The sequence below is a fragment of the Nycticebus coucang genome, chromosome 14 (genome assembly GCF_027406575.1).
Source record: "Nycticebus coucang isolate mNycCou1 chromosome 14, mNycCou1.pri, whole genome shotgun sequence".
In the NCBI taxonomy this organism is placed as follows: domain Eukaryota; kingdom Metazoa; phylum Chordata; class Mammalia; order Primates; family Lorisidae; genus Nycticebus; species Nycticebus coucang.
The window spans coordinates 18,859,523-18,875,345 of record NC_069793.1 but is presented as its reverse complement, the minus strand read 5'-3'; the positions used below and the strand labels follow the sequence as shown (position 1 = coordinate 18,875,345).

Sequence of the window (15,823 nt, the reverse complement as noted above, 5' to 3'; positions counted from 1 at the left end):
CCTGTGGCTCAGTCGGTAGGGCGCCGGCCCCATATACCGAGGGTGGCGGGTTCAAACCCAGCCCCGGCTGAACTGCAACCAAAAAATAGCTGGGCGTTGTGGCAGGCGCCTGTAGTCCCAGCTACTAGGGAAGCTGAGGCAAGAGAATCGCTTAAGCCCAGGAGTTGGAGGTTGCTGTGAGCTGTGTGATGCCATGGCACTCTACCGAGGGCCATAAAATGAGACTCTGTCTCTACAAAAAGAAAAAAAAAAAAAAAAGCAGCAATACCAGCCTGAGCAAGAGCAAGACCCGATCTCTAAAAATAGCCGGATGTCAAGGCCTGTATTCCCAGCTACTCAGGAGGCAGAGGCAAGAGGATCACTTGAGCCTAAGAGTTTGAGGTTGCTGTGAGCTATGATGCCATAGCAGTCTACCAAGGGTGACAAAGTGAGACTCAGGTCTCAAAATAAATAAATAAACACAAAAAAACAAACAAAAAACCCCACAAAGTAATAGTCTCAAAAAATTAGTTTTTGCTCTTGAGAAAATTTTAATTTCTGCTTATGAATCTGAATTTTTTTTAAATCTTGTATCTTCAAAGCTACCACAAACTTGAGGTGAGTGAGACCTTGAGTTAAGTTGGGTAGGCAAATGTATGCCTCAGCATGCCCATACAAAGTCGGACAATTAAGTTCATGAACTTGTCCTAGAAAAAGTGCTACATAACTTATTGCTGAATATCACTTATTGCTTAATGCTTCAAAGCATTCCTCCAGGGAAGCTATGCAATGACATCAGCACCTAGACCATCCTTCAAAGTAATTTTGGAACACTTTTTCTGGAATGGCCATGAGAGCTGTTGTCCTATTATCCTTGAAGTCCTGAATGTCATCAAAATGTCTTCCTTTCAATATTTCCTTTATCTTCAGATAAAGAAAAAAGTCACTGGGGGCCAGGGAAGGTGAGTGGGGTGGGGGTGGGGGTTCCAATACAGTTATTTGTTTACTGGCTAAAAACTCCCTTACAGAAAATGGAGTATGAACTGGTACACTGGTGTGATGCAAGAGCCATGAGTTTCTAGTGAAAAGTTCAGGTCATGTTTGTCAACTTTTTCATGTGGTCTTTTTAGCACTTTGAAATACTAAATTTGGTTAACTGTCTAATTGTTATGAATTCAAAATGAGCAATCCTTCTGATTATCAAAAAAGGTTAGCAATATCGTTTTGACTCTTGGTTTGGAATGATGGAACATTTTTGGTCATGGAGAACTGGCTAGCTTCCACTGTGCACTTTCATGCTTTGTTTCAAGGTTGTTTTAGTATACTCATGTTTCATCATCAGTGATAACATGGCCCAAAACATCATCTTGCCTTTCCAAAAAGCCTTGGGAAACTTGGGCTTTCCTTTGCTTTTGCTCTTCAGTGAGCTCTTTCAGTACCATTTTTCGTTTTTTTCAGAGACACAGTCTTACTTTATCACCCTCGGTAGAATGCCATGGTGTCACAGTTCATAGCAACTTTCAACTCCTGGGCTTAGACAATTCTCTTGCCTCACCCTCCCGAGTAGCTGGAACTACAGGCGCCCACCACAATGCCTGGCTATTTTTTTGTTGCAATTTGGCTGGGGCTGGGTTCAAACTCGCCACCCTCAATATAAGGGGCTGGCACCCTACCCACTGAGCTGTGTGACGCCATGGCACTCTACCGAGGGCGATAAAGTGAGACTCTGTCTCTACAAAAAGAAAAAAAAAGATTTTCCTGTGTTTCTATAGATTTCTACTTGGCCTACATGCTTCTCACAGTCAGTCAATGATTTTGACGCACAATTTGACAATTTTTTTTTCAGATTAATACGAGGGTACAAACATTTAGGTTAAAATATTTGCATTTGTTAGGTGAAATCCGTGTTGTAGTTATGTAATTTGATGAATTTCTGCCTTTTTGTGGTTGTTTTGTTTTTAGGGCAGAGTCTCACTTTGTCACTCTCCATAGAGTGTTGTGGTGCCATAACTCATAGAAAGCTCAAACTCCAGGGCTCAAGGAATTCTCTTGCCTCAGCCTCCTGAATAGCTGGGACTACAGGCACCCGCCATAACGCCTGGCTATTTTTTTTAGAGATGGGGGTCTCGCTCTTGCTCAGGCTGTTCTGCATTGTTTTCATCAGTTCTGCTCAATACTGTACTCCTGGACCTCTGTTTATCAACGATGCTTTCTCTCTCCTCAGAAAAACATTTAATCCAGGCCAGGCGTGGTGTCTCACGCCTCCCTAGACTTTGGGAGGCCAAGGTGAGTGGATTGCTTGAGCTCAGGAATTTGAGAACAGCCTGAGCAAAAAGTGAGACCCCATCTCTACTAAAAATAGAAAAACTGAAGCAAGAGGATCACTTGAGCCTGAGTTGGATGCTGCTGTGAGCTATGACACCATGGCACTCTACCCAGGGCGACAGCTTAAGACTCAAAAAAGAAAAACAAAAAAAATTTAATCCATTTGCACGCTGCCTTTTTCTTCATGGCACTCTCTCTATAAACTTGCACTCACATATCCCTAATTTCCCTTCCACTCTTGCCAAGTTTTTATTTTTTATTGTATTATTATTTTTTTCAAGACAGTCTTACTTTGTTGCCTTCCACAGAGTACCGTGGTGTCACAGGTCACAGCTCACAGCTACCTCAAACTCCTGGGCTTAAGCAATTCTCTTCCCTCAGCCTCCCAAGTAGCTGGGACTACAGGCACCCGCCACAATGCCTGGCTATTTTTTGTTGCAGGTGTCATTGTTGTTTTAGTTGGCCCAGGCCAGGTTCGAACCTGCCACCATTGGTGTATGTGGCTGGCACCATAACCACTGTGCACAGGCACTGAGCTCTCTCTTTTTTTTTTTTTTTTTTGAGAGAGTCTCACTTTGACACACTTGGTAGAGTACTGTGGTATTGTAGCTCACAGCAACCTCAAACTCTTGGGCTTCAGCGATTCTCTTGCCTCAGCCTCCCAAGTAGCTGAGGCACCCATCACAGGCACCCACCACAACTCCTGGCTATTCTTTAGAGACAGGGTCTTGCTCTTACTCAGGCTGGTCTCAAACTCATGAATGAGCTCAAGCGATCTACCCAACTTGGCCTCCCAGAATGCTGGGATTACAGGCATAAGGCACTGCATTGAACCCATTTTTGCCAAGTTTAAAAGAAATTTAAAGTTTTTGGTGGCACAGTGCTCAGTGGGTAGGGCGCCGGCCATGTACACCAAGGCAGGCGGGTTCGAACCTGGCCTGGGCCTACTAAACAACAATGATTACTACAATAACAACAACAACAAAAATAGCCAGGGTTATGGTAGGGGCCTGTAGTCCCAGGTACTCAGGAGGCTCAGGCAAAAGAATCGCTTAAGCCCAAGAGTTAGAGGTTGCTGTGAGCTGTGATGCCATAGTACTCTACTGATGCCATAGTACTCTACTGAGGGTAACAAAACAGAAAGAAAAGAAATTTAACGTTTGTTCATTGCTCTAGGAGTTTAAGCCCAGACATTCTCATAATGGCACACAAAAACATGCAACAATAATGATCACTCAATAAGACACTGCCATATATTACAGCTGTGAGACACTGAAATATCAAGGTTGTGAAACCTTATCGAGTTGTTTGTACAGTGCTGCCAATATTAGTGCACAGTGGCAAGTTCATGAACTTAATTGTCAGAGCTCATAGGTAAGTAGGGATAACATCAGAGGGCAGCAGCTGTATGGATTGAATTCATTAAGTACATGTGAAACTGTCAGAGTAGGCACTTGGCATTTAATAAGGGCTCAATAAATGTTATCAATGCATTATTGGTATCTGGCATTCATGATTTGAAAATATTTCATTTCCAAGTTACAACTGACTTTATTTTGGAATTTTACAGCTTTCAAAGAGCAAACATAAACACTCAAACTGAATTTAGTTAAAAAACATTTTGTTCATAATAGTTACCTAAAAATGATATGTTCATTAATACAAGTCATAAATTGAATTCATAAAAGAGAATAAATAGACCTCTAAATTTTATTACAGTCATCTTATCTTCTTTACTTTTATTTATGCATGGACCAAATAAAGAACTGAAACTAAAGCCTTTGGGTTTTTTGAGAAACCTTTCTTGGTTCAGTACTTTGACCAAGTAGTATATATATCTTGCCTTTTCAAACACAAAATGGAATTAACACCATTTACCTCTCATTTGGTCTCGGGATATCTACAAAAAATTACTCTTACTGTGCCACAGACCCCTGGGTGAAGTCTACAGATCCCTTCACAGAATATCTTTTAATGCATAAAATATATATTATAGAAAATTAATTATGTTGAAATATAGTTACCAAGATATTTTAAAATGTGACTTAACATACGGGCTTCTCCCTTAATACATTAAATAAAATCTAGCAACAGGTTTGATAACTATTATAATTCTGAAATCTGATGAGGAGGAAAAGTATTTTGAGATGTATCACATTTCCAGGTGTATTTTATACTTATGCAGATGATTTCTAGTGATGACAAATGCACAGGTTCTTCTCATATTATTGTGATTTATTGCCTATTATATATATATATATATTTTTTTTTCAGGGACAGAGTCTCACTTTATTGCCCTCAGTAGAGTGCTGTAGCGTCACAGCTCACAGCAACCTCCAGCTCTTGGGCTTAAGCAATTCTCTTACCTCAGCCTCCCAAGTAGTTTGGACTACAGGCATCCGTCACAAGACCCGGCAATTTTTTGTTGCAGTTTGGCTGGGGCCAGGTCAGCCCCACCAAACCTTGGTATATGGGGCTGGCACTCTACTCACTGAGCGACAGGTGCTGCCCCATTGCTTATATTTTTAACTGAAGGAAATTTTAAATTTCAGTTAGAAGTTAGTGAAAATAAAGATGTAATTACTTTTCCTTCCAAGTTCATGGAGCAAATTCTCTGGGCTACATAACATTCATTCATTCATTGATTCATTTATTTATTTAAGAGACAGAGTTTTGTTCTCTTGCCCAGGCTGGAGTATAATGGTATGATTATAACATGCTGCAGCCTTAAACTCCTGGGCTCAAGTGAAGTGGTCTTCCTGCCTCAGTCTCCCCAAGTAGCTGCTATTACAGATGTGTTCCACCAAGCTCAGCTATTTTTTTTTGTAAAGACAGAGTCTTACTATATTGTCCAGGCTGATCTCAAACTACTAGCCTCAAGCAATCCTCAAACTTGGCAGGTGCTGGCATTACAGACTTGAGCCACCACACTTTTCTGGTCTATAACTTTTTAAACTCTAGGATCACCAGAAGACTAAAGGGTGTGAAAGTTTCTAAAACCGATTATGGTGATGGTTACATAAATCCATAAATATACTAACAGCCGGTGAACTGCACACTTTAGATGCATAAATAGTATAGTATGTAAATTACGTATTTCATTAAAGATGTTAAAAAAAATTAATACTTTTTACTAACGAAAGTCCTGAGGAGATAAAAATGATTTGTTAAAGCTACCAATGTTTTACATGTACATGGGTTGGCTGTAAAGGTTAGTGTCCTAATAATAGAATCTATTAAGGAATTATTCCAATTTACCTAAGTATTAACTCACTGCATTTCCCTATGTGTAAACCATAATGTCCTCAAATAGTACACATTATTCCAAATAAGACATGTGAACAAAATCATAATACAAAATCGTATGTGGAAAATGTCATAAGCAGGGAATAAATATGGGTTATGGGGAGTACAAAGATGAGACTGACCATTATTAAGAGATTAGTGAAGATAACATAGAAAGAAGGACATCTAAGCTCAGTATTAGGCAGAATTTTTCAAAACACAGAAAGATTAGGTAGAATAGGAGATATTCTATGGTGAGGAAATAAAGGCGAAGTCTTGAGGTAGGAAACTACTATGATGTTTAGAGAACATGAACGGCTCCATTTATTGGAATATAAGACCAGAAAAGATGACTAAGGTCAGATCATGAAGATAACTATTAAGTTAAATGGCAGGGAATGCTAATGAATTATAACAGGACAATGACATGATCGCATCTATTTTAGAAAGATAAATATACATAGAATGAATTGGAAGAGAGAGAAAGTAGAGTCTTAATAAATAAAAAACTATTGTAGTACTCCAGGGCTAAGATGAATAGGAGGCAGAAGTAGGAGTTTTGACAGTAGGGATAGAAAGGGTAGAAGGGAGAATGGAGAGGGTTAGATTAAAGAAGTAGAATCAATAAGCCTTAGCAACTAAACATGTGGGAGTAGGGCAAAGAGTCTAGTAGAGAGAAGGAGGCTTCAGTTTGAGAAACAGGAAGAATAATGGTACTAACGACAGAAAAATATATCAGAAGAAAGTTCTGTATTGTTTTGGGGGAGTGGAGGAAACTTGAGGAATATGATGAATTTGGTTTCAAAAACAAGAACGTGTCCATAAAGTTCATGTGCAATTTAAATAGCTTATATGAACTTTATGGACACCCTGTATTATTTTCAAGTGGTTGGAAATGTGGCACCAGGGAGGAACAGAGGTCTGGATTTTATAAACCCAGACATAATAAACCAAGTTTTCATTAAATAGCAGAATTAGATGCATTGAGTAGCAAATCAAATTGCCAAAGAGAAACATTAACAAAATTCGTTTGAACTATATATAATAAGACTTGCTATCATTCATTCAATCTAGTCCCTACTACAAATATTTCAATTATTCAGAGCTTTCAGGAAGTTTTATCCCAGTCTAAAACCCAGGGAAAGGCAAAATTCCAGCTAAAGTAAGTCTGTTCTATAGAAATATTATAATCATACACCACTGATATATCTAAAAATGTCTTCCAACATACAGTCCATATTGCTGTTGAAAAAGGTTTAGATGTGTTTATTTTTACAGTTTTTGGCCGGGGCTGGGTTTGAACCTGCCACCTCCGGTATATGGGGCCAGTGCCCTACTCCTTTGAGCCACAGGCGCCGCCCAATGTGTTTACTTTTAGACCCTGGGTTAAGAAATGTTTTCAAGGTTATACATAAAGGTAAAATAAATTCCAAATGGTCTGATTTTACAGTTTAGTATCCACGTAAATAACAAATTTCCTACTAAATGTGCATTATGTGTTATCATAAAATAGTAACCCCCATAATCTATGCAATTTCTTATTCATCAACCAGCTAAAGGTAAGAGACAGAAAGACTAAGACATGAGTAGTATCACAGCTAAGCCTAGACGCTGGCTCCTACCTTATAATCAACCACTCTTCCCTACCACCCAAGGCCCAAGTGTTGTGTTCTTCTATTTTATATTATTGTATTTTGACGTCTATAGAAATAATAGAGCTAACTAAACAGATTGTTTCAGCTTTCTACTTAGAAAGAAGCACTGGCAGTACAACTATTTTATGGCAAATTCCCAAGCTCTTGACCTACAAAAGCTCTTCACTACCACAATACAAGAGATCTGGATTTGATTACCATTCCTGGACTCTCATTTCTGGAAAAGGAGATGCTATAGCAGTAGTATAGAACAAGTCTAAGGCAAATTTGAGGAAAATTTCTGCCCAATCAAAAGCAATCCCTTTGAATGATCATTGAGATGTGATGATAGACTCATAAAAAAAAAGACAGTAATTACAAAGCACAGATAGAATGACCATACATCCCCATAAATCTTTACTTAATCCACTTCTAGAAGGACAACTGTATTCAAGAAAAATAATTACATAATTGTCATGTAAAACTTAAGATTTTTATTATTTGGCCAAAGAGACAAAAACCCATCTCTAAGTAGCAAAAATGACAAGCCTTTCCCTCAACTTTAAAAAAGAAATCTTACTGTCACCAGATATTCTCCATTAATAAGGACCAGTGTTATTCTCTTGTTAGAGTATTTTGCACGATTGGGGACCAGATATCTGAACTGCTACTCCAGCAGATAATCTTAACAAACTCCAGTGCATTTGCTTTCCTAGTCCTGGGACGGTAGCCTCCCACCGTCAGAGAGGGAGAGCGGTAAAGAACTCTCACATTGTGCTACTCATATCAGCAGGAAAGGTTAACTGGACTCTCCCAAATAGATGATCACTATCAATGTTTCCGAAAGGGGGACAGGATACCAACACAGGCCTCTGGGGGAGATGGAAAGCAAAATACGGCTGTGAATTAGGACAACTTTGAGAGTTACCTCTCAACTGCACTAAGGAAGCTGAAAACCTAATGCTTACTCATCCCGAAGCGACCCAGGTCTCCAAATACCAGGCTAAGGACCTGAGGCCCAGAGCAGAAGATTCAGCTCCACCCATCCATCTCAACTGGGTTATACTCGGGTAAAGGCAATCCTTTTCTCGCCCCAAGTAGGAACCAGGATAGAACAAAGCCAAGTTGTGGGGACCGCTCACCCACTGCACATCCAAACAACCCCCCTAGGGCCGCTGTCACCACCCAGAAGTAGAGCAGATGCCCAGGCTTTAGCTCACTGCACCCGGCATTGTTTACGCTCTTTCGCCGCCTTTGCCTCTGATAGGCCAGGAAAGTCCCTATACAGTCCACTAGGACTTCCGGCACGGACGCAGGATGTTTGACCCTTGCCCGCAGTTTGACACTTACGCTCCCCAGGCAGGGAGAGGTCAGGGGGACCTAAGGTCTGAGAAGGATCAGCAGGAAAACCCGGCAGACAGCAGCAGCAACATTGGTGCGGCGGACCGCTGGGAAACACCTCCTCCGGGGGCGGGGCCCAGAGCGCCGCTGTCGGAGTGCCGCCCCACCCACAAGACCCCTCCCCTGCACACACAGAAGGCTTTAAAGGGGCCGCACGTAGCTTTGTCCAAGGGTTTGCAGGCCTCAGGGCGCTGCTTCCAGCTCGCAAGCTTTCTAAGGCAAGAGGCAAATCAAGCCTACTAGGAAGACTCCATGGCAGTTGGGTAGACCTATGTTTTCCTGGTAACACAGGTAACGTTCCAGAGACAAAGGAGATGACCAGCTCCCACTATCACAATCCTAATCCTTCTTCCAAGGGTGAAAAATATTACTGCAGCTAACTGCAAAAGCATCCGGGTAAATATATAGCCCATCATTATACATAGTGTGCAAGCTGCTTATTCCATTAACTTCCCTTGGACTTGAGCAGTTCAACTGGCAACTCAAAGACCCAGAAAAGAATTCCAACAGCCTGTAATGCTTCACTGACTTCTTTCTTCACAACACAAGGAATCTTAGACAAGGATACAAGATGAGTAGGAAGTTAATAGGTGAAACAGAAAATAACCTTTTTCTTCTTGTGAGAAAATGTGATCTTTCAAAAATTGGGCAAGGGCTGGGTGCCCATAGCTCAATGGTTAGGAAACCGGCCACATGTTCAGGGGCTGGTGGGTTAGAACCCGGCCAGGGCATGCTAAACAAAAAACAAAACAACAACAACAAAAAATAGCCAGGCATTGTGGCGGGCGCCAGTAGTCCCAGCTACTACGGAGGCTGAGGCAAGAGAATCGTTTGAGCCCAAGAGTTTGAGGTTGCTGTGAGTTATGACGCTACAGCACTCTACCTAAGGTGACAAAGTAAGACTCTGTCTCAATTAAAAAAAAAAAAATCGGGTAAGAAGTCACTACAATTCTAGGTAGGTAAAGAAAGCTTTCATGCAAATATGTATAATTGTGATGCACGGTCATCTAATATGAACAGTTCTTGAGAAAACTGTAGTAAAAACTGCATTAATACTTCAGGGAGTCTCTGAGATCTCCAAAGGTTATCAATGAGTTTTATTTTTTATTTATTTATTTTTTTGAGACAGAGTCTCAAACTGTCACCCTGAGTAGAGTGCTGTGATATCACAGCTCACAGCAACCTCAAACTCTTGGGCTTAAGCGGTTCTCTTGCCTTCAGCCTCCCAAGAAGCTGGAAATACAGGTGCCTGCCTCAACACCTGGCTATTTTTCTGTTGGAGTTGTCACTGTTGCTTTAGCTGGCCCAGGCCGGATTCAAACCTACCAGCCTTAGTGTATGTGGCTGGCGTCCTACCCACTGAGCTAAGGATGCTGCCTATCAATGAGTTTTAATTTTCTTTTCATAGGAGTTTTTCATGAATTGTAGTTTACAAGGTACGACTACATTTTGTGTTTCCACTACAGCAACAAAACAGGAGACATACTTTTAAGTCTGTATTTCTCTATCTAATTTAGATGAATAAACACACCTTACTAAAACTTCAGGGCCATCATCAGATCAGTATGGGAATTAATGTAGTTAGGTTAAAGACTGTTTATAAGTAATCTAACATCTATCTCAAATAGGGGTTCAAGTAAAAATTTAGATCCCAAAGAGTGTAAGTCTGATCTCCCAGGGACCAGACCCAGATAACCCTTTTCCTGGAAGGTTTTATTGCAGTGGTTCTCAACCTGTGGGTCACGACCCCTTTGTAACAATGAAAATACATCGCGGCATTAGGAAGGTTGAGAACCACTGTCAGAATTCTAAGCTCAAGTTGTCAAGTAAGAAGAAACTGATTAGGATTAAAATAGTTTGATTTGGGGGTTTTTTTGTTGTTTTTTTTTTTTAATTGTTGGGGATTCATTGAGGGTACAATAAGCCAGGTTACACTGATTGCATTTGTTAGGTAAAGTCCCTCTTGCAATCATGTCTTGCCCCCAGAAGGTGTGGCTGCCAAGACAATCTTACTCTATAGTGCATACAACTGTAATGAGTACTTCTGAGTTAAGTAATGAAGACTTTATTATAGTCCCATCAAACGTTATCACACTGTTCTAAAGGTAATGGGTGGCTGATAAGCCCTTCTCATCTGCTAATGCCCATCACAAAGGCAAGGGCTAACATGTATCTTATCTTTTTCTCCCAATGTATGATATAAAACAAATAAGCAATAAATATTTATCACAAAAGGTATGAAAAATATTTTCTGTTATATAACATTCTACTGAAATAGCAGTGCAGGTAATAGCAAAAAGCATAACGTGCACGCACACACACACACAAATGAGTAATATCAGGGGAGAAGAAAAATAATTGTTTAATGGATGTAGAGTTTCAGATTGGCAAAAAGAGAAAATTCTGGAAATCTGTTTCACAACAATGTGAATATACTTAACACTATGAAAACTGTACACTTAAAAATGGTTAAGATGGGGTGGTGCTGTGGCTCAGTTGGTAAGGCGCCGGCCCCATATACCGAGGGTGGCGGGTTCAAACCCGGCCCCGGCTGAACTGCAACAAAAAAATAGCTGGGTGTTGTGGCGGGCGCCTGTAGTCCCAGCTACTTGGGAGGCTGAGGCAAGAGAATCGCTTAAGCCCAGGAGTTGGAGGTTGCTGTGAGCTGTGTGATGCCATGGCACTCTACCAAGGACCATAAAGTGAGACTCTGTCTCTACAAAAAAAAAAAAATGGTTAAGATGGATGGGCCGGGAGTGGTGGCTCATGGGTTTGAGACCAGCCTCCAAAGAGCAAGACTCCATCTCTAAAAATAGCCAGGCATTGTGGAAAGTGCCTATAGTCCCAGGTACTTGGGAGGCTGAGGCAAGAGAATCACCTAGCCCAAGAATTTGAGGTTTCTATGAACTATATATGATGCCAGGGCACTCTACTGAGGGCAACTAAGTGAGACTCCTGTCTCCAAAAAAAAATAAATAAATGGTTAAGATAGTAAACTTTATGTTACTGTTTTCTACCACAAAATAAAAGCGAGACACTGATCTGTAGAACAAAATGCTCTGCAGATATTTAAGGAAAAAAAAAAAGATAAGACTAAAGCAAATATATAAATACAATTGAGCATTGAACAACACAGGTTTGAATGGCATAGGCTGACTCGTAGGTGGATTTTCTTCTACCTCTGGCATCCCTAAGATGGCAAAACCAACCTCAACTCTTTCTCAGCCTACTTAATATAAAGACAAGGATGAAAACTTTTATGATGATCCATTTCCACTTAGTGAATAAATATATTCTCTTCCTTATGATTTTCTTAATAACATTCTTTTCCCTAGCTTCCTTTATTTAAGAGTACATTTTATAATACAGATAACATACCAAATATGTGTTAATCTGCTGTTTGTGCTATTGGCAAGGAAGGCTTCCAGTTAATCATAGGGTATTAGTAGCTAAGTTTGGGGGAGTCCAAAGTTATAAATAGAGTTTCAACCCCAGCATTGTTCAAGGGTCAAATGTACCAACGTGGAAGAAATCTATTATTGAGTTTTAAAAAGGAATTTGCAAGACAGAATATAAAGTTTAATCCCTTTTTTATTTTAAATAAATAACAGAGCCCAGCATGGTGGCTTACACTTGTAATCCTAGCATTCTGGGAGGATGAGACTGGAAGATCCCTGGAGGTTAGGAATTCAAGACCAGCTTAAGCAAGAGTAAGATCCCATCTCTACTAAAAATAGAAAAAATTAGCCAGGCATTATGGTGGGCACCTATAGTCCCAGCTACTTTGCTTGAACCCAGGAGTTTGTGGTTGCTGTGAGCTAGGCTGATGAACTCTAGCCTAGGCAACAGAGTGAAACTCTATCTCAAATAAATAAATAAATAAGAGAGACACATACATTTGTGGTAGGCTGATAATGATCTCCAAAGACATCAGAATTTGTATATCCTATTTTATTTTGGAAAAGGGTCTTTGCAGATAGGATTTCACCAAGGATCCGGAGATGGGATTATCCTGGATTGTCTGGGCGGTCCCTAAAGCAATCACATACAGTAGAACCTCCATAGTTTATCACCTCCTAAACTTGATCTAATTTTCATAGATTGGACATGCACTCAACGGAAGTTCCTTATGTTGACCACCTCCATAAATTGATCAGTTTGTTACAGTCCCTTGGGCGGTCAATTTACAGAGGTTCTACCATGTATCCTTATGAGAAAGACAAGAGGGTTTATTGGCACTGGAAAAGGTGATATGAAGACGGATCAGAGAAAGATTAGAAGAGGCTGGAATAAGGTGACCACAAGCCAAGAAATGCCAGTAACCACCACAAACTGGAAGAGGAAAGGAAGTGATTCTCTCCTGGAACCTCTGGCACAGTGTGGCCCTGCTGACACCTTGGTGTTAGGTTCATAAGACTCATTTCAGATTTCTGGTCTTCAGAACCATGAGAGAACAAATTCTGTTGTTTTAAACAAAATTTGTTGTAATGTGCTACAGTAGCCATAGGAAATAATACAACATTGTACATGTTTGAATGCACCTGAGTTTCTGAAAGGATCCATAGAAAATCGTTAACCTGGCCAGGCATGGTAGCTTACATCTGTAATCCTAGCACTCTGGGAAGCTGAGGTGGGTGGATTGCTTGAGCTCAGGAGTGGGAGACCAGTCTGAAAAAGAGCAAGACCCCATCTCTACTTTTAAAAAACAAAAAGGAAAGAAAAGATAAACTAGGCAGGCAAGAGGATCGCTTGAGCCCAAGTGTCAGAAGTTACTGTGAGCTATGATGTCTTTGCTCTCAGGGTCCAGAGTGAGACTCTGTCTCAAATTTAAAAAAAAAATTTTTTTTTTTTTTTTTTTTTGAGAAGAGACCACTCTGTCACCCTTCTGCTACAGGCTAGAGTGCAGTGGTGTCATTATAGTTCACTGCCACTTCAAACTGCTGAGGTCAAGCCATCCTCCTGCCTCAGCCTCCCAAGTAGCTGTGACTACAGGCACACAGCATTCCACCTGACTAATTTTTTCTAGTTTTTGTAGAGATGGGGCCTCACTTCTTGCTCAGGTTGGTGTCAAACTCCTGGCCTCAAGTGATCGTCCCATCTCAGCTTCCCAGAGTACTAGGATTGCACATGGCAGCTACTGAATCCGGCCTATTAAATTTTTTTTTAATTAGCTGAGTGTGGTGGTTCGAACCTATAGTCCCAGCTACTTGGGAGACTCAAGTAGAAAGATCACTTAGTACAGAAGTTTGAGGTTGCAGTAAACTATAATTGCACCACTGCATTTTAAGTCTGGGCAACACAGTGAGATACTGTCCCTAAAAAGATAAATAAATGAAAATTGTTAACCAGGGCTACTTCTGAGAAGTGTGTCTAAGGGCTAAACAAAAAACTTACTTTTCACTTTAATAATACCCATCAATGCCTTTTGCTTTCTTTATTTAAATAATGAGCTTCAACGTCTTCTATTTTCAAAAGCTTTAAATTTAAAAAAATTACAGCTTGGAGCCTTGACACTAGAGATGCCTATACTAATCCATAATTTCATCTTCACTGCTCCCTCTTACCATTTTTTTGGATACCATATATCCTTTGAAAGAAGAAACTAGGGCAGTGCCTGTGGCTCAAAGGAGTAGGATGCTGGCCCCATATGCTGGAGGTGGCAGGTTCAAACCCAGCCCCGGCCAAAAACTGCAAAAAAAAAAAAAAAAAAGAAAGAAGAAACTAAATCTCACTCATCACCTCATCATCTAGCATGGTGCTCTACACTCCAGTATAAAATTCCCATCATGGCACAATTTCATCAGACCACATAAGTCTTAAATATATAATAAATGCGTTCCCTGAGTTGTTTATAATGAAAATTTTGCATGTTGAATGTGTATGTATTGCTAATATGTTGGGAAAACATTATGCATTTAATGGAATTCTGAGGTAAACTCTTTTTCAAAATGAAAAAAAATTACTCAGTAATAGAATTTTGAAATTTTGTAAGGTTTTTGCCACTATTTTCTTTGTTGAAGTGATTGATAAGTACCATCTTCATGTCATTCTTTATCTAACATACTATTTTTTTTTTTTTTAAGAGACAAGATTTTACTGTCTTTTCACCCAGGGTAGGGTGTAGCAGCACAATGATACCTTATCACAACCTCAAACTCTTAGGCTCAACCTATACTCCTGCCTCAGCCTCTCAAGTAGCTAGGACCACAGTCATGAGCCACCATGCCCAGCTAATTTATAATTATTTTTATTTGTCCAGATGGGGTCTTGCTATGTTGTTGCTCAGGCTGGTCTCAAACTCCTGGCCTCAAATGGTCTCCTGGTCTCAGCTTCCCAAACTACTGGGATTACAAGCATGAGGTATTGCACCTGGCCCACATACACTTCTTGAGCTTGTGTTATTTACCACACACTATTCTAAGCACTTCATATGTATTTACTAATTTAATATTCGTAACTCTTAAGTCAATATAACCATCATCATTTAATGATGAGGAAACTGAGGCACTAACTTGTCTAACATGATTCAATTCAACTAATTGTTTTTGTGAAGACTAAATGAGATTTTGCCTGTACTTGTAAGAATTCCTTGAAATATTCATATTATTCTGCCCCACAAGTGCAGTTGTACTTGTCAGACCATGACAGGCTATTATGTTAGACGCTAATCTAGGTTCTGAGTATAGGTTGTGTACTATAATAGCACTGGGGCAAAGCACTATAAGAATGTGACAAGAGGCATCTAATCTTGACTAAGGGGTCAGGGAAGGTGCCCCGAGAAAGTGATAGTCAGGCTTAGAACTAAATGAAATTAATAGGGATTGGCTAGGCAAAGGCAAAATAAGTGAGGATAACACAGAACGTTTCAGGGATGTATATGAAGTATACATACTTGCCTGAAAAAACTAGGCAAGAGTAAAAAACAGGACTATGACCTATGTGGCCAAATAGGCTGAAAGGGAAAAGCTGATTGGAAAGAATCAGATCGAACAAACCCAATGACTTTATGCAAGTGTGTAATAGTACTAACAGATTACCTGGCAAATATCAAACATTCAGTAAACCATACCTATCATTATTGTGTTTTTATTATAATTATCCCAGAGTCATTTAGAAATTTAAGACTAACTTCAGACTTAAATAAACCCATGGTTCAGTCCTCCGGTTTAAGACATATCTAAGTAGGGTTACAGCTCTTA

At 40.1% G+C, this 15,823-nt stretch overlaps 1 protein-coding gene across 4 annotated transcripts in view; it reads right to left on the bottom strand.

Moving 5' to 3' along the window:
• CKAP5 (cytoskeleton associated protein 5) overlaps positions 1-15,823 on the bottom strand; it is a 141,703-nt gene that overhangs the window by 105,355 nt on the left and 20,525 nt on the right. The window contains exon 1 of one of the 4 annotated variants that reach the window (XM_053560496.1): positions 8,574-8,672. The exons of 1 other annotated variant lie outside the window; for it this stretch is intronic. Coding sequence is in view for 1 of the 3 variants with exons in the window: in XM_053560494.1 (XP_053416469.1) it covers positions 8,192-8,195 (4 nt within the window). In the remaining 2 variants the exon portion in view is untranslated. Of the gene's footprint in view, positions 1-8,191; positions 8,313-8,365; positions 8,498-8,573; positions 8,673-15,823 lie in introns of those variants that run through there. 2 more of the 4 variants (XM_053560497.1, XM_053560494.1) reach the window with 2 other exon arrangements.